A 25,839-nucleotide genomic window follows, 5' to 3' on the forward strand; every position below is an offset into this window, starting at 1 on the left:
GGTGCTCAGGTTTTTGTTTCTTTTTTGTTTTTGCTTTTGTTTTGGTCTGCTTGAGCTGTCAATTACTGAGAGAGTTACAGTAAAATATATGAAGGTGAGTTTGTTTCTTTTATATCTGTCAGTTTGGCTTTACCTATTTTGAGCTTATGTTGCTGGCCTATACATGTTTAGAATCATTATGTCCTGGTTAGTTCAACATTTTTTTTAAACAGTATGTATGGCTCTTTTTAATCTCTATTCTACTCATGCCTTTCCTCCCAATATCTCTTTTGTCAATTATTAATATGCCTTAGTTTTTTGGTGGTGGGAGGGGTTAATATTACCCTCTACTTTTTCTGAAACTTTGCATAAATTTGGGGGAGAACCCACTAAAACAAGAAAAAATGCCACAGAATTTTAGAGAGCACTGGCAAATCTAAATATTATCTACTTGGAAGAATAATTGTAAAATGTGCAAACTTCCAGCAGCATTGGTAAGGGAAAACAATGAAAATAGATCCAAATATACAATATTAGCACCTAAAAAGGGATCAAACCTACCTATCTTATAGATTTTTTTAAACAAAAGAATCTTATTTCACTTTACTCCAATGAATTTAAAAATTTCAGTGCAATGTATAAATTTGTATAAAGGTGTAATTAACACAGTTGTCGTAGGAAGAAATCGAAAACATGAAATGGGCAATAATGTGAAAGAAGTCAATTATCAAAAGTCCATGAAAGGATGTTTTCACTAGCACGTGTTTTCAGACCTTATGATTATAAGGTCTCTATCAGTCTCTGCTTTCTTCCTCTAAAAGTTTTGTAGTTTTGTTCTTTAAACAACCTGAATTTTGTTTAGACAGTAAGCAAGGAGAGAAAGCTACTCAACTTATTTAATGAGGTTGATTTGTCATTGGTCCTAAAGCAGATGAAGACAGTATAGAAAAAAGGTCATTGTAGACCAACATTATTTATGAACACAGATGTAAAATTTTAAAATAGAGTCAATGTCAGGAGTTTATTAACTAAATACACCCAAGTATGGTTTGTCTCAAGGCATATAAAGATGGTTCAACTTCTAAAGTCTTTTTAAGTAATAGGCCAAATTAAAAGAATGAAATAGAAACCCAGATCTTCATGGAGATTGTAATTAACAGTCCCACCAGCCCTGTATGAGAACACCTGTTATTCACGCACCTGCAAACACTTGGTGGTTTCCGGGTTTTTATTTTCGGCACATTTGGTAGGTAAGTAATAGAGTATTTCTAGTATGTTTATTTGCATTTCTGTGATTTCTTGTGAGTACCATTTTCTGTTTATTAGCCATTTGCAGTCACACTGAAAAATTTAAATGGAAAAGTAACACTTACTGCATAATTTGTTTACTTGAGGACAGGGACTACTTATCTTTTGTATCTCTCACATCTTGTAAAGTGGCTGGCATACAGCAGGTATTAGAAGATACTTCTTGAGTGATGAGTAACTGATTAGTAAAGCTAGGAGCCTCCTGAAGAAATCTGTGACTTAACTCATTTTTGAATGCTTTTAAAAATAGAACAGTTTTGCAGTGTCAAAGAAATGGGATTTTTACTAGCAGATTCCAGGATGTAAAGAATAGATAGGACTGTTTTTAAAATTTCTTTCAATGCTGTAGGTTCCCACAAAACTTGGAAAAGGACAAAACCTATCATCCTAATTACACATGACTGTAGCGTATTCATTTGCTTGGTGCTTTCCGGGTATGTGCTACTGCACGGAAAACTTAGCATTACTTCTTGTTTGCATACTGTTTTGCACCTTTGGTATAAAAGATCATTTTAACAGCCCTTTGCTTTCCCAAATTATATTTCTTTTACTCTAGTTTTAAAACAATAGTTTCTTTTCCTGCTTTGCAATACCGTTTCAGAGGTTTGAAAGAGCTACATCTTTGACCTTTTAGATAAGATGTTACCCAAAAGGAGGTGTACATGGAATTATTCTTGAAGAACTGAGCTAGATTACAAATAACTGTAGTGGTCTGTGATGAAATCCTGTTTTTCGATTTAGGGTCAGTAGTGGGACAAGGATACAGAGCATATACTTTATTTGGGCTCAGGTTATTTGGAAGTCTTGAGGTGGGGAGACATACAAGGAAGTAGAAGATGCGTTTGAACAACCGCGGAGTGTTACGTTGTAGGCGGCTGTGTGGTGTTTTAGCTGTAGCTGGCCACTAGACTAGCACTGGCCTCATATTGCCTGGCTCCACATCTTTATTTTCATTTCTCTATTCCATACCTACCCTCTTACCCAGGTATTTCTGAAATGCTAGTATAGAAGCTGGGAAGGGGGGGGGGGGACACCAGTGTCAGATTCCTGCTAGACTGATGGATAGATAGATCACTGCTCTTCCCTCCTACACCTTTGCAAATTGTTTGTCAGTAAAATTCCCTCAATTTATGATCTATTTTTTTCCTTCTGGGACCCTGACTGGTGCACAGTGGCCACAGTCTCAACCATTCGTCCAGTCCAGTTTGTTCACAACCAGGACACCTGAGTCATTTTATCAAGGTGCTCACTTCGCGTGGCAGCGTGGTTTTGGGTCTTGTCTTTCTAGGGTGAGATCTCCCAAACCTTCGTTCGGAGTTGTTGTTCCTTTGACCGTCGTCTTCTCCACTGTGTGGGTTCCAAATGCACAGCCGTCTCCGTTTCCTTTCCTTATTCTCGAAAGGTAAAAGACCGACACAGAAATCTCTACTAGACTGAGATGTGCGGTGTGGAATGGCCTTCTTTTCTAAATTACTTAGTGGGGCCAAATACCTTCAGAACAAATCAAATTTTAAGGACTGACGGCTCTATTTCACTCTCCTACAGCTCAAATACATACGACCCTTGCTCCGTGGAACAGAGCTGTACCCACGTATGACGACCTTTTGTTTTAATGATCACAAATGTTTTACTCTGATATTTCTTTTAGTGTTGATTTAGTTATTTTGAGAGAGTCCACACATGTGAGCAGGGGAGGGACAGAGAGAAGGGGAGAGAGAGAATCCCAAGCAGACGCTCCGCTGACCGCGCAGAGCCCCATGTGGAGTTCGATCTCATAAGCCATGAGATCATGACCTGAGCCGAAATCAAGAGTCAGACTGAGCCACCCAGGTGCCCCATAAATGTTTAATTTTGATGATGTGCCTTTGATTTAATTTGGGCCACTTTTTAAAAAAATTAATTTCAGGAGTAGAATTTAGTGATTGATCACTTACATATAATACTCAGTGCTTGTCACAAGTGCCCTCGTCAGTGCCCATCACCCTTTTAGCTCATCCCACCTCCCCTCCAGCAGCTCTCAGTTTGTTCTCTCTAGTTAAGAGTCTCTCTTATGGCTTACCTCCCTGTTTTTATCTTATTTTATTCTTCCTTCCCTTCTCCTGTGTTCATCTGTTTTGTTTCTCAAATCCCACATATGAGTGAAACCGTATGGTATTTTTCTTCCTCTGACTTGTTTCATTAGCATAACACACTCTAGTTCCATCTATATCATTGCAAATGGCAGGATTTCATTCTTTTTGGTGGCTGAGTAATATTCCGGTGTACTTATATACCACATCATCTTTATCCATACATCAGTCGATGGACATTTGGGCTTTTTCCATACTTGGGCTATTGTTGATAGCGCTGCTATAAACATTGGGGTTACATGTGCCCCTTTGAATCAGTAGTTTTGTATCCTTTGGATACCTTTGGATAAATACCTAGTAGTGCAGTTGCTGGGTCCTTGGGTAGTTCGGTCTTTAACTTTCTGAGGAACCTGCATACTGTTTTCCAGAGTGGCTGCACCAGTTTGCATTCCCACCAGCAGTGCATGAGGGTTCCCCTTTCTCTGCATCCTCGCCAACATCTGTTGTTTCCTGAGTTGTTGATTTTAGCTATTTTGACTGGTGTGAGGTGGCATCTCATTGTGGTTTTGATTTGTATTTCCCTGATGATGAGTGACGTTGAGCATTTTTTCATGTGTCGGCTGGCCATTTGTGTATGTCTTCTTTGGAGAAATATCTCTTCATGTCTTCTGCCTGTTTCTTAACCAGATTATTTTTTGGGTGTTGAGTTTGACGAGTTCGTTATAGATTTTGGACATTAGCTGTTTATCAGACAGGTCATTTGTAGATATCTTCTCCCATTCCGTAGGCAGCCTTTTAGTTTTGTTGATTGTTTCCTTTGCTGTGCATAAGTTTTTTTTTTAATCTTGATGAGGTCCCAGTATTTCACTTTTGCGTTTGTTTCCCTTGCCTGCAGAGATGTGTCTAGTAAAAAGTTGCTATGGCCAAGGGCAGAGAGGTTGCTACCTGTGTTCTCCTCTGGGATTTTGGTGGTTTCCTGCTTCACATTTAGGTGTTTCATCCATGTTGAGTTTGTTTTCCTGTATGGTATAAGAAAGTGGTCCAGTTCCATTCTTCTGCATGTTGCATCCACTTTTCCCAGCACCATTTGTTGAAGAGACTTTTTCCCTTGGATTGGAATATGCTTTCCTGTATTTCCTGCTTTGTTGAAGATGAGTTGACCGTATAGTTGTGGGTGCATTTCTCGGTCCTCTTCTGTTCCATTGATCTATGCGTCTTTTTTTTTTTTCTTCTTCTTTTGCCACTACCATACTGCCTTGATGGCTATAGCTTTATAATACAGCTTGATGTCTGAAATTGTGATGACTCCCACTTTGCTTTTCTATTTGGGGACTTTTCTGTTCTGTACAAATTTTAGAATAGTTTGTTCTAGCTCTGTGAAACATGCTGGTGTTATTTTTATAGGGACTGCATTGAATGTGTAGATTGCTTTGGGTTGTATAGACATTTTAACAGTGTTTGTTCTTTCAATCCATGAACGTGGAATGTTTTTCCATTTCTTTGTGTCTTCAGTTTCTTTCATAAGCGTTCTATAGCTTTCAGAGTACAGATCTAATTTTTACCTCTTTGATTAGGTTTATTCCTCGTATGTTATGGTTTTTGGTGCAATTGTAAAAGGGATCGATCGATTCCTTGATTTCTCTTTTCTTCTTCTTCATTGTTGGTGTACAAAAATGCAACATGTTGTGTCCTGTGACTTTGCTGACTTCATGTGTCCATTCTAGGAGACTTCTGGTGGGGTCTTTCAGGTTTTCCATGTGGAATATCACTTCCTCTGCAAAGAGTGGGAAGTTTGACTTCTTCCTTGCTGATTTGGATGCCTTTTATTTCTTTTTGTTGTCTGATTCCTGAGGCTAGGACTTCAAGTACTATGTTGAACAACAGTGGTGAGAGTGGACATCCCTGTTGTGTTCCTGACCTTAGGGGAAAAGCTCTCAGTTTTTCCCTATTGAGGATGATATTAGCTGTGGGTCTTTCATATATGACCTTTATGATGTTGAGGTATGTTCTCTCTAAACCTACGTTCTTGAGGGTTTTTGTCAAGAAAGGATGCTCTATTTTGTCAAATGCTTTTTCTGCATCTGTTGAGAAGATCATGTGGTTCTTGTCCTTTCTTTTATTAATGTGGTGTATCACACTGATTGATTTGCAGATATCCATACATAATGACCTTTTAATCACATTACTCCTTTTTGTGTGAGAATAAAGAGGGACATGAGGGGAAGGAAGGAAGCAGGTCTAAATTTGTCTTAGAGGCAGCAGAATGTACATTGATTCTGTAATTTTAAAAAATGTCAATTTATCCCTTATAATTAATAATATGTCTAAATTCTTTCCATGATATTTAAGGCCATTTATGTTTTCCACTTTCCGTCTTCAATTTCTTTGCATTTCTTCTCAAAATTCTATAACGACAATGGATTATTGCATGTTACCACCTCAAATTAATTTCCCTCCTCTCTTCATTTGCTTGTATTGCCTCCTGTGCCTGGAACGTCTACACTGCAAACCCAGTCAAAGTAGCAAAATTCTACTTAGTCCTCAAGGTCCATCCAGTTCCTGTGGTATATCCGCTAAGTCTTAGTGTTCTGTTCTCACTCGTCTGAAGTACTTTATGTTTACCTCCATTAGAAGTCTCATCACATTGTTACATTTTGTATGTGTGCCTACTCTCTGTCCTAAAGCCTCAGAACTTCTTGAAGGAAGGTACTGTAGTGTAATCTTATTTGTTCAGACTCTAGTGATTGCCACCATGCTTTGTATAGTGTAAACTCTTGCTGAGGGTGTGTTAAAAGGATAAATGAATGAATGAATGAATGTGAAAGAAATCTGAATTTTCTTGGCTGAAACTCCCTTGGGTACCATGAAATTTGCTTTTACTTCTCGGACATTTGTGTTCAAGTATGTGTCTAGCATTGAGAGCTAGAATATGCAGAATGTTTAGCATGAAAATAAACTGGTCTCGTTTGTACCTCCCTGTTACTTTGCATCATTTCATATGTTATTAGGTGTTTAACAATATGTTCTCAACAAAAATGTATTCACATATAAGAAATAAAGGAAATTGGGGCGCTGGGTGGCTCAGTTGGTTAAGCATCTGACTTCCGCTCAGGTCATGACCTGGCAGTTTGTGAGTTCGAGCCCCATGTTGGGCTCTGTGCTGCCAGCTCAGAGCCTGGAGCCTGCTTCGGATTCGGGGTCTCCCTCTCTCTGCCCCTCTCCTGCTCATGCTCTGTCTCTCTCAAAAATAAACATTAAAAAAAGGAAAAGAAATAAGGGAAATTGTTTTCTTATGGATATTAAATCTATTCTCAATATAGTGTGATGGGATTATGAAACACTTTGACTTCATTCTTAATCATAACTTGAATTTTTGTTGTTTAAGAAATACCATTATATGTACCTAATTTGCATCACATTTCATTAAGAAAGTGACTAATGTTGCTCTTTTGTTTCAGCCAAACCATTTACTTCTAAAGTGAAACAGATGCGTCTACATAGAGAAGACTTTGAGATATTGAAGGTGATTGGTCGAGGAGCTTTTGGAGAGGTAAGAAAGAGAGTTTTTATAAAAGTTCTGCTACTTGGTTTGGAAGCGATTTTATACAGTCTGTGAGGCAGTTTAACTCAAGTATGATTTCCTTGCTGTCGTAATTGATACAATTGATCAGAAAATATATTAGAGTTTTGAATGAAATATTTCTGCGTGGAATTTTTTTCCAAGATATTTTTCTTCTTCATATGTCAATGTAAGGTTGAGGATGCTTCTGGACTCTTTTCTCCTCCAACGGCTTATTTGTCTCTCGTCGTGCCACTGCCACACTTGGTTTACGTTACTCTAGATTAAGAAGTTTCCGTATCTGGTAGTGTATATCCTCCAACATCCTCCCTCTCCTCCTCTGGCCCTTTATATTTTCATGTAATTTTACAGTGAGTATTTCAATTTCAGAATTACTCTTAAAAATCCATACCCATACATCTGCTTGAATTTTGATTAGGATTACACTGAAACTAGAGATCAGTTTGTAGGGGCACCCGGGTGGCTCAGTCGGTTAAGCTCTGACTCTGGATTTGGCTCAGGTCATGATCTCTCGGTTCATGAGACAGAGCCTCCCATTGGGCTTTGCGCTGACAGCATGGAGCCTGCTTGGGATTCTCTCTCTCTGCCCCTCTCCTGCTTGTGCCCCCCCCCCCCCAAATAAATGAATACCCTTAAAAAAAAAAACAAAAAAATAACTTCTTTAGACATCAATTTGTGGATAATTGACATCTTAACACTAGGTCAGCCAATCAATGAAGGAATGTGACATTCTTTGTTATTTTAATTAGAATTGTTAGATTTCATTTTCTAGGGTTTTTTTTTTTTTGCTAATAGTTAGAAATATAATTGAATTTTGTTTGACTTTGCACCTAGTAACCTAGCTAATTTTACTTTTTCAATTATGGATTGTGTTGGATTTTAAGATGTTTTATCAGCATCTTTTGAGACACTTAAGGCTTTTCTCTCTTGCTCTGTTAATGTATTGAATTACCCCAGTTTATTTTCAAATGTTAAACTAACCTGGCGTTTCTAACCTAAGCCCAACTTTGTATTACCCTTTTTATGTTTCCTTGCTCTTGGTTTGCTCAGTGAACATGTGTACGTGCTTAGGATCTTTGAGAGAAATTGGCCTGTAATTTTCCTACTTAAAATCCTCATCAGATGTTGGTGTTTTGATTATGCTGGCCTCATAAAAAGAGGGAGGTATTCCCTCTTTTACCATTCTCTGGTAGAGTTTGGGAAGATTGTTATTATTTTTTTCTTTACATGCTTAGAAGATTTCACTTGTCAAACCGTGGGCCCTCGAGGTTGCTGGTGACACTGTTTGAGATTATGTATTGAATATCTGTAGTGGAAATCAGACTAGTTTGGATTGAGTCCATCCATGTCATGTAATTTTTCACACTTAATACTCTATTGATTATTTTTACCTGTTACTTTTTTCATTTGTCATGCTAGAGCTTTATCGGTTTTATTATTTTTTCAATGAATTAACCTTTGCCTTTTGAATTTTTCTGTTGTAGATTCGATTTCTGTTTCAAAAATTTCTGCTCTTAATATTTTCTTCCTTCTATTCTCTTTGGTTTTAACTTGCTATCCTTTTCATAGCTTTTGGAGATAGATACTTACAGCATTGATGTGTAGCCCTTCTTTCCATATGTGTATTTAAGGCTATACATCTTCCTCTAAGTAACTTTAGCTGATAAGTTTTATCATGTCATGTTTTCATTGTTATTTTGCTCAAAATACAGTGTGATTTCCAGTATGATTGTAAATTTCCACTATTTGTGTGGTTTTTAAAAATTTATTACTTTAGAAGTTTGTTGCTCAATTTCTAAATATTTAGAGGGTTTTGTAGTTATATTTCTGTTCTTGAGTTGCAGTGTAATTCCATAACAGTTACTGTGTGATTTCAGTCTTAAATTTTTTTTTTTTAACGTTTATTTATTTTTGAGACAGAGAGAGACAGAGCATGAACGGGGGAGGATCAGAGAGAGGGAGACACAGAATCTGAAACAGGCTCCAGGCTCTGAGCTGTCAGTCAGCACAGAGCCCGACGCAGGGCTCGAACTCACAGACCGCGAGATCATGACCTGAGCCGAAGGTGGCCGCTTAACTGACTGAGCCACCCAGGCGCCCCTGTGTGATTTCAGTCTTTAGAAATTTGCTGTGCATTGTTCTAGAAATACTAATTAGGTTAAATTCATTAACCTTGTTTAAATCTTCCACATCCTTACTTCATTATTTTCTCTGCTTGATCTGTCATTTCCTTATTTATTCTTTATTTTCTTTCTTTCAGTTTTCACTGATAACAAATATAAAGTTATATCTTCCTGGTGATTAACTCTTTTATCATAGTGGAATGATCCTTGTCATCTCTAAGTAATGCTTTTGGAGTTAAATTGTCCTTAATTTGACATCAGTAGAATGATTTCAGCTCGTTTTATTAGCATTTGCATTAAATATCTTATTCCTTCCTTGTAGTTTTAGCTTTTTAGAATCTTATGTATGTTTACTGTTAAGTAGAATATAGTTTTTGTTTTGTTTTTTAAAGTAAACTCTACCCCCAGTGTGGGGCTCAAACTCATGACCTTGAGATCAAGAGTCGCATTCTCTACCAGCTGAGCCAGCCAGGCGCCCCAGTTTTTGTTTTTTAATCCACTCTGATAATCTCTTGTCTTTTAGTTGGAGTATATAGTCAGTTGATATTTAGTGTAAATACACTACGTACTGTAATTTTTTTTCTATATTTGTCTTGCCCATTCTGTATTATGTGTCTCCCAATTCCTGGATTAATGGGGTATTTTAAATTATTTTTTCTCTCATTTATTAATTTCTTAGTTTTACTTTTTGTTGGTTTCCCTAGAGATTGCCACATGTGTCCTTGGTAAATTTGTGTTTTGCCGATTCTCATTTACCTGACTTCTACCTTTTTTTGTCATTGCTGTTATGTTTTTAGTTCTACATGTATTTAAAACCTTAAAAATTACTGTCCCTGTTCACATGGGCTTATTCATACATTTACATTTTCTCTTGCTCTTCATAGTCACATACTTTACATTCACATACTTCCCTTTGATACCATTTCATTTTGGCTTAAAAATTCTTTTTAGTATTTCATCATGTTTGATGATAAACTGTCTGCTTTTATTTGTCTGAAAATATGTTTATTTTAAGGTCTTAAAATTTTTTAAAAATTGAGTTATATGCATGCCTAACTCAGTGGATTTTTGCATTTGCATGAACTTGTGTCACCATTATGCAGACCAAGATAGGCATGCATTGCCTCCTGTATGTGAGTAAGTACCTCCATATTAACCATCTCTGCTGACTTTATCACCGTAGACTTATTTTACCTGTTTTTGAATTTTATATTAATGGAATTCTAATATATGTCCTTGTTTGTGACTTACTTTGCTCAAGATTATGCTTGTGTTATTCATCTTTGTTTGTATTGGTTCATAGTACTCCTTTGTATAAATATACCACAAGTTATTTATTCATACTAGTGTTGTGGGGATTCAAGTGGTTGATGGTTTATGGCCACGTTATTAATGTTGTTACGAACGTTCTTGTACATGTCTTTTGGGAGGCAAGACACTCATTTGTGTTGGATGTAAACTTAGGAGTGGAATTGCTGGCTCACTGGGTGGGCATATTCAGGCTTAGTAGATAGTGCCAGATAATTTCCCAAGTGGTTACCCATTTATCATTTTTACCAGTGCACCTGCCAACAACATATTAAGGTCTCAGTTGCGTTACAGCCTCACCAATACTTGGTAATTTTTTTTTTTTTTTTTTTGGTGAATGAATAGTAACACTGAATTATGATTTTATTTTACATTTTCTTTAAGATTTCTTTACAAATTCTATAAGTTAAGCCCATTTTCATATCACTTTATATAACTTAGATTTTTTTTTTTTTCCATGAAGTGCACATTCTGAGGTTGGGGAATTGGGAGTGGGTTGTTGGACTTACTGGTATATATTCAGGATTTACGTCCTTTGTTGGAGATAATTGTGTGTGTATTAAATAAAATATCTCTTCCTTCCTGTGGCTTGGCTTTTCCCTCTCCATATGGATTTTTTATTGAAGAGAAGTTCTTAGGTTTAGTGAAGACCAGTTAATTAAACTTTTCTTTATTGATCAGCCCTTTTTGTGTTCCTTTTTTTTCTAAACTCAAGGTCATTTAGACATTTTCTTGTGTCATCTTCTATAATCTTTAAAAATATCTTTTATATTTCAGTTTTTGATCCATCTGGTATCGATTATTTTGTATTTCTTGAGGTACAGGTCAAGGTTCATTTTATTCTTTGTGGGTTTTATACATTTATTTATGAGTGGTGTTTGTGGATGAGCTTTTTATAGAATTCTGTTTGCTAATAACTGTTGCTAGAATAGAAATACAATTGATTTTTGTATATTCATCTTGTATATAAGGATCTTGACATATTAATTTAGTTTATATGTAAGTTTTTTGAATTTTTCATAATCATATTTCTAAATAATGACAGCTTTTGTTTTCTTTCTTCCCAATCCTTATGCCTTTTATTTCTTTATCTTGTATTATTGCAGTGGGGAGGATCTTCCAGAAAATGTTGAATGCAAGTGGTGAAAATAGAATTTTTACCTGATTTGTGATTTCAGGAGGAAGTGTGCAGTATTTTACTATTGGGTTTGAAGTTTGCTACAGCTTTTTTGTTTGTACTGTTACTTTTTCGGGTTAAGGAAGTTTTCTTTATAGTCCTAGTCTGTTGAGAGTTTTTGCCATGCATAGGAGTTAACTTTTATCAAAAGCTTTTTCTATATGTGTTTTGATGATATGATTTAACTTCTTTATTTGGTTACTGTTGGGATTATATTGGTTAGTTTTTAAAGGTATCAATACTGCATTATTGTATAAGTTCAGTTGTTCCTGATGTATCATTTTAATATATGTAAGTTGGGTTGGTTTGCTAATATTTTGTTTAGCAGTTTTTTGTTTTATGTGCACGAGAAAGATTGGCCTTTAATTTACCTATCTTGTTAATTTTGGAATGGTATACCTAACTCATAAGACAATTTGGGAAGTGTTCTTGCTTTCTCAGTTTTTTTGAAAGAGTTTGTAGAGGATTAGTATTATTTCTTTGAAAACTAGTGAAGCCATTGAGACTAGGAGTGTAATTTTTTTTTTTTTGGTTATCTAGCTCTTCTGAGGTAAATTTTATACATGTTGAAGTACACTAATTATATATACATATAATGCTGTGAGTTTTGAGAGATAGATAGATTTACCCTTATTGAAGATACAGAATATTTCCATCTTCCTAGCAAGCTCCCTTTCCTGTCACTTTCCCATAGCTTCCAAGTGGCAACCACTGTTCTAAATTTTCACTGGATTAGTTTTGGGTTTTTGAAAATTTCACGTAAATGGAATCATACCATAGGTACTTTTTGGTGTACAAATTCTTTTGCTCAGAATATGTCTGATGAGATCCATCCTTGTGATCGAATGTATGAATATTCTCTTCTTATTGCCGATTAACATATTATTTTATTATTATATTACCATTTATCCATTCTTCTGTTGATGAGCATTTGGGCTGTTTCTAGTTTTTGGCTATTAGGAATAGAGCCGACACGCATAGTATTGTACAAGTATTTATGGAAATACATTTCTCTCTTCTTTGGACAAAACCTGCTACTGGAACTTCTCTGTTATTGGTAGGTGTATGTTTAAATTTAAAAGAACCTGGCACATTTTTTTCTAAGGAGGTTATACCATTTTACATTCCTATCATGTTCCGTGGTTCTCACCAATACTTTTTTGTTGTTAGTCTAGTGGGTGTGTAATAGTCACTCATGGTCTTAAATAGCATTGTTATAGGTGTTTCTGTGGCTTATTCACCATTCTTCTATCTTCTTCGTGAAATATGTGTTCACATGTTTTGCTCATTTTTAAAAATTGAGGTATTTGTATTTTCATTATTGAGTTCTAGGAGTTCATTATATTTTATATTTGTAAAAGTCCTTTGTCAGATAGATGTTTTGTCAGTATTTTCTCACAGGCTGTGTGGCTTGCCTGTTAATTTTCTGAAAAATGTTTTTATGAGCAGAAGTTTTCAATTTTGATGCTATAATTATGAATTTTTTTCTCCCATGGTTATTGTTTTCTATGTACTTTCTAAGAAATTTGGGTTCGTACCCAGGTCACAAAGATATTTCTGTTTTTTCCTGAAAGTTTTATAACTTTAGCTCTTGTGATGTGTAGTTTGGTGATTTATTTTGAATGAGTTCACGTGTCACGTGAGCTAAGGATTGAGGTTCATTTATTTCCTAATGGATAGTCGGTTGTTTCCGCACCATTTAGTGAAAAAAGCTGTTTTCCTCCTATTGAATTACTTCAGCACCTTTGTCAGAAATATCAGTTGACCATATAAATCTTGATCTTTTTCTGCTTTTCCTATTCTGTTTCATTGATCTCTCTGTCTGTCCTATGCCAGTCTCATGCTATCTTGATTTTGATCCCTCTAGCTTTACACTGAAAAGTTGAGAGCATGTAGCGAAGTCTGAGGGTAAGTCCTTCTACGTTGTTCTCTTTCAAAATTGTTTTAGCTCTTCTAGGATTGTTGCCGTATTGCATACATTCTAAAATCTGTGTCTGTTTCCGTAAATGCCTACTCATCATTGAACATGGGTTCATATTCAATTATAGATCAGTTTTGGTAGAACTGACATATAAATAATGTTGAGTCTACTAGTTCATAAACAGGGTATTTCTCTTGTTTTTTTTAAGGTGTATTTTAATTTTTCTTAGGATTGTCTTATTATGTTAGTATACAGTTTTGTTCATACTCTGTTAAATTTATTACGTATATTATGTTTTTTGATGCTATGGTAGATGAGACTGAAAATTTTTATGTTTAGCTAGAATGCTGCTAATATGTAGATACATCAGTGACTTTTGTATCTGACGTGATTTCCTCAATTCACTTACTATTTTTTGGACAGTTTTTTATCGTTTTAATTGCTGTTTTCTTAGATTTTCTTGTAAACAATCACCTTGTCTGAGACTAGGGACAATTTCCTTATTATTTTCCAGACTTTCTACCTTCTATTTTTTTATCTTGACTTATTGCACTAGTTCAGATCCCAAGGAAAATACTGAATAGGTGTCCTGAGACACCTATTCCTGAGCTTTGGGGGAAAGGATTCGGCATTTCACTGCCTAAGTATGGCGTTAATGGTAGGTGTTGGTGGAGGTGCCTTTTAACCGATTGAAGATACTGTCTTCTATTACTAGTTTGCTGAGAGTTTAAAAAAATTAATGACTAATGGGTGCTGAATTTTGTCATATGCTTCTCTGGCATCTGGTGAAATTGTCATATAGATTCTCCCTTTTATTCTGTTAGTACGGTTAGTTATTTGATTGACTTTTTAAAAATAGACCAATTTTTAGCGCAGTTTTAGGTTCATAGCAAAATTGAGTGGAAAGTACAGGGAATTCCCATGTACCCCGCACTGACATGTGCACAGCCTCGCCCACTGTCAGCATCCTGCACTCCAGTGATACATTTGTGTGTAGTCTGTGAATCTGCAGTGACACATCGTCATCACCCAAGGTCCACAGTTTACATTAGGGTTCGCTCTTGGTGCTGCCCATTGTCTGGGTTTGAACAAATGTATAAAGACACATACCCACCACGTAGTGTCGCATGAATGGTTTCACTGCCTTAAAAATCCTCTGCTCTGTTTATCATCCTCCCTCCCCTCATCCTCTGTCACCAATCTTTTTACCGTCTCTACAGTCTTGCCTTTTCCAGAATGTCCGATAGTTGGAATTATACAGGATGTAGCCTTTTCAGAGTGCCTTCTTCCATGTTCATTTAAGTTCCCTTCATGTCTTTTTATGGCTTTTGATCGCTCATTTCTCTTTAGTGCTGAATGACATACCATTGTCCAAATATGCCACTGTTTTTATTTATCCATTTGCCTGCTGAAAGACATCTTGGTTGTGTCCAACTTTTGGCAATTATGAATACAGCTGCCATAAATACCCACATGCAGGTTATTGTATGGACATAAGTTTTCATTTCTTTTGGGCAGATACCAAAGAGCATGATTCCTGGATTGACTGACATAAGAGTATTATTAAAGTTTTGTAAGAAACTGCCAGAAGGCCTTCCAAAGTGGCCGGTACCATTTTGCGTTTTCACCAGGAATGAATGAGAGTTCTTGTAGCCTCCATATCCTTGTCAGCATTTGGGGTGTTCAGTGCTTTAAATTTTGGTCATTCTAACAGGTGTGTAGTTGTATCTCATGGTTGTTTTAACTTGCAGTCCCCAGGGTGGTGTGGAGCATCTTTCCACAGGCTTATTTGTGTATCTTCTTTGGTGAGACGTCTGTGAGCACCTTTGGCCCATTTTTTTAATGGGTTGGTTTGTCTTCCTCATGTTGAATTTTAAGAGTTCTTTGTTTATTTTGGATAAGAGTCCTTTATCGTGTGTCTTTTGCCAATATTTTCTCCCAGGTCAGTGTCTGTCACAGAGCAGACGTTTTTAATTTTGGCGAAGTCTAGCTTATCAATTATTTCTTTCACGGATTATGCCTTTGGTATATGATTGATTTTTCAAATATTAAAGTAACCTCTGGGATAAATTCCAGTTGATCATGACTTACTATTCTTTTGAGATATTGCCCTATTCAGTAGTTCCTTAGTATTTTCTTAACTATTTTCATATCTATAATTCATGGAGAGTGTTCACCTATAATTTCCTTTTTATAATGTCTGTGTCAAGTTTTGATGTTAATATTATGCTGGACTTAAAAATGAATTGAAGGAGTTTTGTTTTTGTTTTTGCTTTTTTTAAAAAAATATTTTATGTATATTTGGTCCCCCCCCCCCCCAAATGTTTGATAATTTACCAGTGAAACCATCTGGAATTTTTTTGTTTTTGTGGGGAATATAATCCTACTAATTTAGTTTCTTGATGGTTACAGAGCTATTCAGTTTTCTATTTTACCTTGGGTCAGCTTCAGTAAGTTTTGGTTTTTATGGCAGTCATGTTTAGAGGTTTTTCAGTGTTATTAATTTTGAACAAAGCTACTTGAGGTTTGTGAATTGTCTATATTTTGTCACTTTTTAACTTTAATGTTTTTACCTTTGCTATTTCTTTCCTAATACTTTCTTTGGGTTTAATTTGCTCAACTTTTTTCTAGTTTCTCAAGGTAAAATCCTAGATCTTTGATTCTTTTCCATTCCAATTTACACATTAGAACTATAAATTTCCTCCTGAGAAGGATTAAGTGCTTCCCACATACCTTGATGTTGTATTTTCATTCTTCATATCAAAATACTATTTATCTTTGATATCTTTTTTGATTGAGTTATTCAGTGTAGCATTTACTTTTAATAATTTTGGGGCCGTATGAGTTATCTTATTGATATCGAAGTTATTTTATTATGGTCAGACATACTCTAAGTTTTCAGTACTTTTGAGGTTTATTGAAATTCATTCTGTGGTCAAAATATGGCTTATCTCTGAAAACTTCATGTGCACATGAAAATAATTTTTATTCTACATTTGTTGCTTGTAGTCTTTTATACATGTCAGGTCAAGAGAGTTGATGCTGTCGACAAAATCTTCCATAAAATGGTGAGTTTTGTTTAGTTCTTTTGAGAGAGGGCTATTAGAATCTTCAAATGCAATTGTGGGTATGTCTGTTCCTCCTCTTCATACATTTTGAAACTCTTCAAAGGGGCATATAACTTCTCAATTTTTACGTATTTTTGATACATCAACCCTTTTATCATTATGGAATTTTCCTTTTTGCAATGTAATTATTTCTTGTCTGGTATTCTAGTGTGTCTCATGTTAATATAGCTTTCTTAAGGTTTGAACTTTTTTTTTTTTTTTTTTTTGCCTTTGTATATAAAGTGAATCTCTTATGGATGGCATATAGTTAGGTTTTGCATCTTGTACACATTCAGGAAATTTCTGAGCTTCAGTCTGGCTCTTTAGAACCGTGGGTCAACAAACTTCTTCTATGAACTGCCAGAGAGTAAATATTTTAGATTGTACCGTCCGTTTGGTTTGGGCAAGTACCCTGCTCTGTCCCTGTAATGTGAGTATAGCCCTGGGCAGTTTGTACATGAATGGATTTGGCTGTGTTCTTATAAACCTTTATTTATAAGACAGGTATTGGAATATAGTTGACCTTGAGGCCATAGTTTGTTGAAGCCTTGGTTTAGACCACCTGAATGAATATTTATAAATATGTTATAGAAGTATATATGTAGGTGTGTCATTTTTTTTTTTGTTTTCTGTTTGCCTCATCCTTGTTCTGCTCTTGCTCTCTTTCTTCTACCTTTCTGCTACCGCACAAACCAGAAAGCCGAATCACATGAATTGCCCATAATTAGAGTCAAACACAAATGAATTGGAATGACCCAGACACATGTTTAATTTTTGCCAAAAAGCCTTTATTACTTGGGCATAAGAATTGAAAAGGAAGAGTTTTAGAACATCAGTTTGCAAATAGGTTATTATAGATCTAAAAAATATATCTAAGAGCTTCAAGATAATGCTGAAAGCTACTATAAATTAAAGGGTTAGTTCAACAATAATTATACATCTACACAAGTCATGAACTTTTATATGTATAAACAACCACAGTTGGAAAATAATGGAAGAGAAAAATACAATTGCCACATTATAAAAATGTTAATTATCTCTAAATTAATAGATTAAATAATTTCAACACATATGCTAATTACTAGACTGATTCTTCAGTTTATACAAGAAAGTAATTAAGAATCAACAGAAAATGGGCGCCTGGGTGGCTCCGTCAGTTAAGCGTCCGACTCTTGATTTCGGCCCAGGTCAATGATCTCACGGTTCATGGGATCGAGCCCCACAATGGTTTCTGTCCTGACAGCACAGATCCTGCTTGGGATTCTCTCTCTCTCCTCTCTTTGTCCCTCCCCTGCTCGTATGTTCTCTCTCTCTCTCATAATAAACTTTAAAAAGAAGAATAAACAGAAAAACTTGTGAAAAATGGAGCAGTGATGGACCTGCCGTATATTAACACGTTACAAAGCCTCGAGAAATAGCACATGAAGTCCAGAAATAGGCTCAAATCCATGCAGTAATGTAATATTAACTAAAGGCAGTGTCTCCAGTTAGTGTAAAAGAGAGTTTTTAATACATGGTCTTTGAGACCACAGGATAGCCGATTGGGAGAGTCCCATTTGTGGATCCAGTTAAAATTCATATTCTAAAATTTTTTCTTAATGTTTATTCATTATTGAGACAGAGAGAGACAGAGCATGAGCAGGGGAGGGACAGAGAGAGAGAGAGAATCTGAAGCAGACACCAGGCTCTGAGCTGTCAGCACAGAGCCCGACGTGGGGCTGGAACCCACAAACCGGGGGATTATGACCTGAGCCGCAGTCGGACGCTCAACTGACTGAGCCACCCAGGCACCCCAAAATTCATATTCTAGATCAGGACAAACTACAAATGGATCAAATTTTTAAGTGTACAGAAGAGACAAATATAACACAAGTGTCCAAAGTAGGTCGAATAAACTATGGTTTATCCACACCCTGGAACACTGCAGCCGCGGTAAAGAAAGAGTTCTCTGTGCCCCTGCGCGGAGGTCTCCAGGATGTATTGTAAAGTAAGTAAAAATAGAGTGCTATTTTTTTGTTGAAAACAAATTTTTCCGTTAAAATATTATGATCCATGCTCTTATTATCGTAAAGTACAGGGACAAGAGGGAACGGGGTGCAGGTAGACACTGACTGGAGTGGGATACTTCTAAGCGGAAACAGTTTTGTTCTGATTTGTGAAGCACTACCTATTTATTGAATCATGAATTATTTATGAATTTATTATCTATTTAAAAAATCATTAAAAATTCTTCCAGGTTGGGGTAAATTAACCTGTAAGTTCTGTGAATAACTTAAGGAAGAAGTAATTCTACATATTAACTTCCCCAAAAGTTAGAAAAAGAGGGACCACTGCCCAACTCATGAGGCTAGAATGACCTTGTTTGAAACCTGACCATATGTGGAGTTGAAGGAGGCAACACAGGAAAGAATGCAGATGATCTGATTTCATCACAAAAGTCAGGGTAACGATGTAGAGTGGGAAGGGGGGGAGGCGCGTGGGTGGTTTCTTGGTTGCTGCAGCGTTCTGTTTCTTGATCTTGGTTTTTATACGTTGTTCACCTTATGCCTGTGTTGAACTCCACATGTCTTTTGTTTTCCTTATATATGTGATAATTGGTTATAAATGTTATAAAATAATTTTTAAAAGAAGCTGTAATTATCGTGGAATACACGTTCATCTAACAAATTAGCTTTAAAATATATACAGTAACGACAGATAAAATTTGCATAGGAGAATTTAAAAACTTGCAGTAGTTTAAAATAGAGCTTTTAACTCCCTTCTCAGGAATTGGCAAGTCAAGAATAGAAGTCTTGATTTTCTGAAGGTAGAACTTGTTAGTGGCATATTTATTCCATTCTGTGTTAAAACGATTGGTAGAGTAAAGCAGTGATTTTTAAAAATGGTAACAACTGGTTTCTCCCAGACTAGTTTCACGAAGGGGTTAGAGGCAGTCAAATCTGTATCTAGTAGGGACCCACCTACTTTTGTTTTGTTCACGCTATTCTGTTGGGATTTATGTTCCGCAGCTAGCACAGCAGTTCTAGCCAGTGTTAGAGTTGTTCATTCACATGATCAGGTTCATTGCAAATAAAACTTCTGTTTAAAACAAAAACAAAACAAAACATGCCACAGAAGAGAACAGAGAGGGTATCCACAATGGAAGGTTCAACAGATTTAGGGACTCCCGGACAAAGTGTCTTTCCTCATTAATTTTTTTATTAATGTTTTTAATGTTTTTTATTTATTTTGAGAGAGAGAGAGAGAAGGGGAGGGGAGGGGAGGGGTGGGGAGGCGCAGAGAGAGAGGGAGACACAGAATATGAAGCAGGCTTCAGGCTCAGAGCTGCTGTCAGCACGGAGCCCCACACGGGGATCGAACTCACAGACTGCGAGATCATGACCTGAGCCGAAGTCCGATGCTCAATCGACTGAGCCCCCCAGGCACCCCAGGGCTTTCCTCATTTAAGGGGCTGGCATGTCTCTTCTTATTCCAAATCTAGAAAGTAACTATTTGGTAAGAGGTACTGAATACATGCAGGAATTTCAATCATTGTTAGGAATTTCATTTCCCATCCCTTTGGAAAACCTGAAGTCACACCCTTCAGGTCCCTCAGGTTTGCTCTCTGGAGCTGCTCCCGGGGAGGCATTGGGATGTGCTTGTAGCGGGATCTGGAGGCGCAGGCACCGTGCGTGCCCCGCAGGTCCTTACCGGGAAATGGCAAGTGCTCGGTGCCTGTCAGCGGCAAGGATCCGCCCGCGGAGGAGGCTGCGGGTACCCAGGGTCTGGCGTTTTCCGTGTGGGAGCTCTGATGAAGCCAGAAAAGGTCATCTTCAATAGTACACGCAGGGCGTGGCCCGGTCTAGTCTTTCAGGCCCCGGAGCTCGCCAGCCACTATCCAGACCTTCAGTCTTACCGGAACTGAAGGAATAAAAGGAGTTGCTACTGCCGTGCTCTCCTTTCGCCCACCCAGCCTTATGAACAAATGAGAACAAACCACAACAAAGCCGGGCTCCGGCAGGCCACCGTGTTTTTGTGCTCCTGACCGGGCCCGGGGGTTCCACAGCCTCCGATAGATTTCACAGTGGCCTCTTCTCGGAGGATTTGAGGAGCAGCCGTCACCCCACTGTTTCCTGGGCGTGACCCCAGCGGGGGGTGGCCTTCTCCACTGTCCAGCCCGGGATGCCATTGGCGTGGCCTCCCTGTATTTTGCGGGTGCCCAGTTGAACTTCAGATTTGGACCACCGGAGTCGTCGTGCACAGGGAGGGCTCCCTCTGCTGGGCCCTCTGGTAAAACCAGAGGCCATCACTATTCTCGGGTGGCTGCTTCTCCCTCCGTGGGAAGGAGTGTAGCCGTGAGCCCACTGCGCTTGGGAGTGTCTCCATCTCCGCCCACTGGTGACTGAGGGCCGCTGAGATAGTGGTCGTGTGGGGGAAGGGGGCTGGAGGTCTGTAGCCCACGTGGGAATCATAATGAGGCCATCAGAGGCCAGGCCTTTCTTGGTCCCGAAATTCCAGGCTCTGGGAGGAAGGCCCCGTGCAGTCATCCCCGGACCGCACAACGGGGGACCGGTTTTCATCAGGCATCTGTCTCCACGTTGGCATTCGCAAGGTCAGAAATGGTTTTCGTGGCCCAGCCAACCGGGAAGAGACCCTGGAATTCTGTTGATGATGTCTTTGGGATGTTGAGATAGTTTGGCCACCATTTCTGGACGGCCCAGGTTTTTAGGCAGAATCATTTTCTTAGCTGACCGCGCTCTCTGAGGCAGCTTCAGTCTATCCGGGAAAGGCTCCGGCAGTCCACTTAGCCAACGTCCCCGTCGTGGAGGCTGAACCGTTCCTCTGCAGGGGTGCAGACCGGGGTCTGCTTTCGCAGTCAGAGCCCGGCCATGGGAGGGTGGCTGGGGCCGCCGCACTCTGGGGTTTGGATCCTGGGTTTGCCGGGGCTGTGGAGACCCCGAGCCCGCGGTTAACTGTGTCCAGTCCTGGCGCCTGCTTCCCGTGAACCCACGTTCACCTTCATTGCCCCTGGGATGAGACACAGAGCGTTTTGGTGACGTGTTGATCATGAACCTAACAGATAACATAAAGAACTCTGTATCCAGCAGAGAATGCACATTCTTTTCCAGCACATGCGGATCATTCTTAAACTTTACCATGTTCTAGACGAGAAGGGCTGCCTCAGTAACTTCCCAAAATATCACTATTATGCAGACAGTATCTCTGACGTCAATAAAATAGAGAAATTAATATCAGTCCGCTAAAAATGACCCATGCTTGTATACTTAAAAGTATAGATCATAAGGGAAATTACAGAGTAATTAGACATGAATGGAAATGCTGCATTTCAAAATCTGTGAGATACTTAAAGAGAGATTTATAGCTTATAATACATTTACCAGGAAACAGAAACTGCTACGGGCTGAACTGTGGCTCTCTCCCCAGGCCCTCAAAAAACCTCAAAAGCATTCATACGTGGAAGTCCCCACCTCTAGTACCTCAGAATGTGACTCTGTTTGGAAACAGAAGAGTCTTTATGGAGGTAACTACGTGGAAATGAGGTCATTAGTGTGGGCCCTACTGTACTTCCATGGCTCTCCTCATACGAAGGGGAATTGGGACGAGTCTTGGACAGAGGGAAGATGATGGAAGATACAGGGAGAAAATGGCACGTCAAGCCAAGGAGAGAGGCCTGGAACAGATCCTTCCTGACACTTGGAAGTAACGGACCTCGTCCCCTTGATCTTGGACTTCCAATTCTCCAGAACTGTAAGAGAAAACACATTTCTGTTGTTTAAGCTACCCAGCTACCTTGTTAGGGCAGCCTCAGCAAACTAATATGGTCATTAATCAGCCAAATTTTAATTCAGGAAGTTGGAAAAAGAATCACAAGGTAAACAAGAAGGAAAGAAATAATGAAAGCAAGGCTGGAAATCTGTTCAGTAGAGAGTGGTATTATCACATCCCCAAATTGGTTCTTTACAAAAGTTAATATACTTAAAACTTGTTGGATCATGGCTCGTGATTATTTCAGTTTTAGAAGAAGCATTAAGGGGAGCCTGGGTGCCTCAGTTGGTTAAGTGTCTGACTCTTGGTTTCAGCTCAGGTCACAATCCTGTGTCGGGCTCTGTGCTGACAGTGAGGAACCTGCTTGGGATTCATTTTCTCTCCCTCTCTCTGTCTCTCTGTCTCTCTCTCTCAATAAATAAGTCAACTTAAAAAAAAAAAAAGCATTACGTTAATACATACCTGTTATAAAAACTCAAAATAATAAAGGGAATGTCTTTAATTTGATGAAGGGTATGTGCCAAAACCTAAAGCAGACTTTTAATGGGAAAAGTTCAGATGCATGCCACTTAAGGTCAGGAACAAAGCAAACATGCTTTATGCTGTTACAGCTTTTCATGTTACTGGAGTTCCTGGCCAGCACATTAAGAAAATAAGCAGAAATGAGTTAACAGGATTGGAAGGGAAGAGATACATCTGTATTTATAGGTCACCTACAAATAAAAATCTCCAGAAACAACAGGCAAAATACATATACTAATAAGATAATTTGGTATTTCTCAAATAAAAGATCAGTTTACAAAAATCAGAATTCCTCTGTACTCAAAATAATTAGCAAAAGGGGTACCTGGGTGGCTCAGTCAGTTGAGTGTCGGCTCACAATCTCACCATCATTTTATATTTTTGTCACAATCTCATGAGATTGAGCCCTGCATCGGGATCGGGCTCTGTGCTGACAGCGCTTGGGAGTCTCAATCTCTCTCTCTCTCTCTCTCTCTCTCCCTCCCCCCACCTCAGCCCTTCTCCCCTGCTCGTGTTGTTTCTCTCTCTCAAAAAAAAAAAAAAAAGAAAAATCCTCTAGAAGAGATGAGATAATGATACAAGATACCATTCACAAGATAAAAACAAGTGTCTAGGATTTAACAATGGTCAAGATTTACATGGAGAACAGTTTACAGTATATGATGAAAAGACCTGAAAAACAGACCATGTTCAGACAGGGTGTAACGTATTTCTAAATATGACGGTTCTCTGTATATCGATCTATAAATTCTACGAAATGCCAGTCACAATCCTGTAGAATATTTTGAGAAATTTGACATCTATCTCTATCTCTATCCATATCTATATGGGACTATCTGATATCTATCTATTTATATAGATAGATAATAATCCATAATATCTATATATAATATAGATATATAATAACCTATAATATATATAGATATATATACATATATGTACATTACCTATCTATCTATCTGTCTATCTGTGGAACTTCTGATTCTGACACACTTGCTTTTATCACAGCACTCTGCTGCTGAAAACAACTGGAAAATTGATTAAAATATACATGTATCTGCACGTGTAGAGCTGTAAAATCAGTAAGGCCTCAGGGGCATGATGAGTCCGAGAAGTAGGTCTGTGGACATATGAATCCCCAGCATTTAGCTCTACCTGCCCATTGGAGGCAGTTGTCTGGAGGCAGAGAAGCTGAAGAAAACTTCCAGAAACCTCACAGGTAGGGCAAACAGAAGTTGGAGATTAGGTCTCAGTAAAGAGGAGGACTCTGCTAATTTTCTAGGTATTTAATTGGGGCCCCTGAAGGGCTACGCCCCTTAGATGAAAGGACACACGGAAATAGGCCAGCCCTCCTAAGACGGAAACTCGGTTGTAATCAATCCCAGATGGCGTTACGGTGATCTGACCCTAGGGTAGAAAGAAAACATAACAGCGGTTTAAATTAAAATGAGATAGGTTTCGTAGCAACCACAGAAAACTGAAGAGAGGATTAGTGGACTGGAAACTAGGTCAGTGGAAAATATCTGGGCTGAAGTACGGAGAGAAAAAAATGGACAGAAAATTAAAGCATAAATTAGGATTCCTGTTAGACACAGTGAAAAAATTAACATGTATGTATTTATAGTTCCAGAAGGAGATGAGAGAGAAAAAATGGGACAGAAACACTATCTGAAGAGATAATCTGTGAGAGCTTTTCAAAGCTATAACTCAGAACAGAGATCTACACATAGATTCAAGAGTTCCTGTGACTCCATGACGGGATAAATACTTCTCAGCACGTAACACACCCAGGCATATAATAGCAAAACTTCTGAAAACCACAGATGAAGAGAAGGTTTTATAACAGCTAGTGGAAAAAGGACATGCGAGTTCTGAAAAGCAGTTTGACAGCTCACAAGGGGAGTGATGGGAGTGGGAGGTAATGGGAAATGTTAAAACTGCTCAAAGAAGCAAACCTGTCAACCTGTGATTCTGTACCCAGCAAAAATATTTACTGTTGAACGAAAGCAAAACTAGAAAATGTTGAGAGCAATCAAAGAAGACCTGGACCAATCAAAGATCCTGTACTCACAGGTTGGAAGACTTCATACCGTTGAGATGGCATTTCTCCCCAAACTGGTGTAATCCCTGTCAAAACCCAGGCTACCTTTTGGGTCGAAATTGACAGATTGCTTTTATGGGGCGCCTGGGTGGCTGAGTTGGTTGAGCATCTGACTTCGGCTCAGGTAGTGATCTCATGGTTTGTGAGTTTGAGCCCCGTATGAGGCTCGCTGCTGCCAGCTTGGAGCCTGTTTGGATCCTCTGTCCCCCTCTCTCTCTGTCCCTCCCCCCGTCACACGCTCTCTCAAAAATAAACCTTAAAAAAAAAAAAAAAAAGAATTGACGGGCTGATTTTAAATTTATGTAGAAATGCATGGGGCCCGGTATAATCAATACGATTTTGGAAAGGAACAAAGTGGGAAGACTCACACTTCCTGATTTTAGTACTAGTAATCAAGGCAGTGTGTTCCTGGTTAAGGATCGCATATGGATCAATGGGATACAATTCCAAGTCCAGAAATAAACCTATACATCTATGGCAGTTGATTTCTTTCTTCCTTTCCTGTCTTGTCCTGTTCTTTCCTTTATTATCTCTACCCCCAACATGGGGCTCGAACTCATGACTTCAAGATCACAGGTCACACACTCTATAGACTGAGCCAACCAGGTGCCCCTGGTCAGTTGATTTTTGACAAGGGTACCAAGAACATTCAAGGGTATAAAAAAATAGTCTTTTCAACAAATGGTGCAGGAGCAACTGGAGATCCACAAGCAGAAGAATGAAGTTGGACCCTGCCTTACACCATGTATAAAATTAACTCAAAATAGAGCAGAGACTTAGACATAAGAGCTAAAACTCTGTAACTCTTAGAAGGAAACATATGTATAAATTTTTGTGACCTTGGGTTGGGCAATGGTTTCCTAAGTATACACCAAGAC

The 25,839-nt window shown here is 38.2% G+C and overlaps 1 protein-coding gene across 14 annotated transcripts in view; it reads left to right on the forward strand.

Moving 5' to 3' along the window:
- Window positions 1-25,839, forward strand: part of CDC42BPA (CDC42 binding protein kinase alpha) — a 316,248-nt gene that overhangs the window by 60,541 nt on the left and 229,868 nt on the right. For 13 of the 14 annotated variants that reach the window (XM_053208855.1, XM_053208843.1, XM_053208849.1 and 10 more), the window contains exon 2: window positions 6,815-6,906. The exons of the other annotated variant lie outside the window; for it this stretch is intronic. In XM_053208855.1, the coding sequence (XP_053064830.1) occupies window positions 6,815-6,906 (92 nt within the window). The remainder of the gene's footprint in view (window positions 1-6,814; window positions 6,907-25,839) is intronic. 14 annotated transcript variants of the gene reach the window in all.

Source organism: Acinonyx jubatus, chromosome E4, assembly GCF_027475565.1.
Source record: "Acinonyx jubatus isolate Ajub_Pintada_27869175 chromosome E4, VMU_Ajub_asm_v1.0, whole genome shotgun sequence".
In the NCBI taxonomy this organism is placed as follows: domain Eukaryota; kingdom Metazoa; phylum Chordata; class Mammalia; order Carnivora; family Felidae; genus Acinonyx; species Acinonyx jubatus.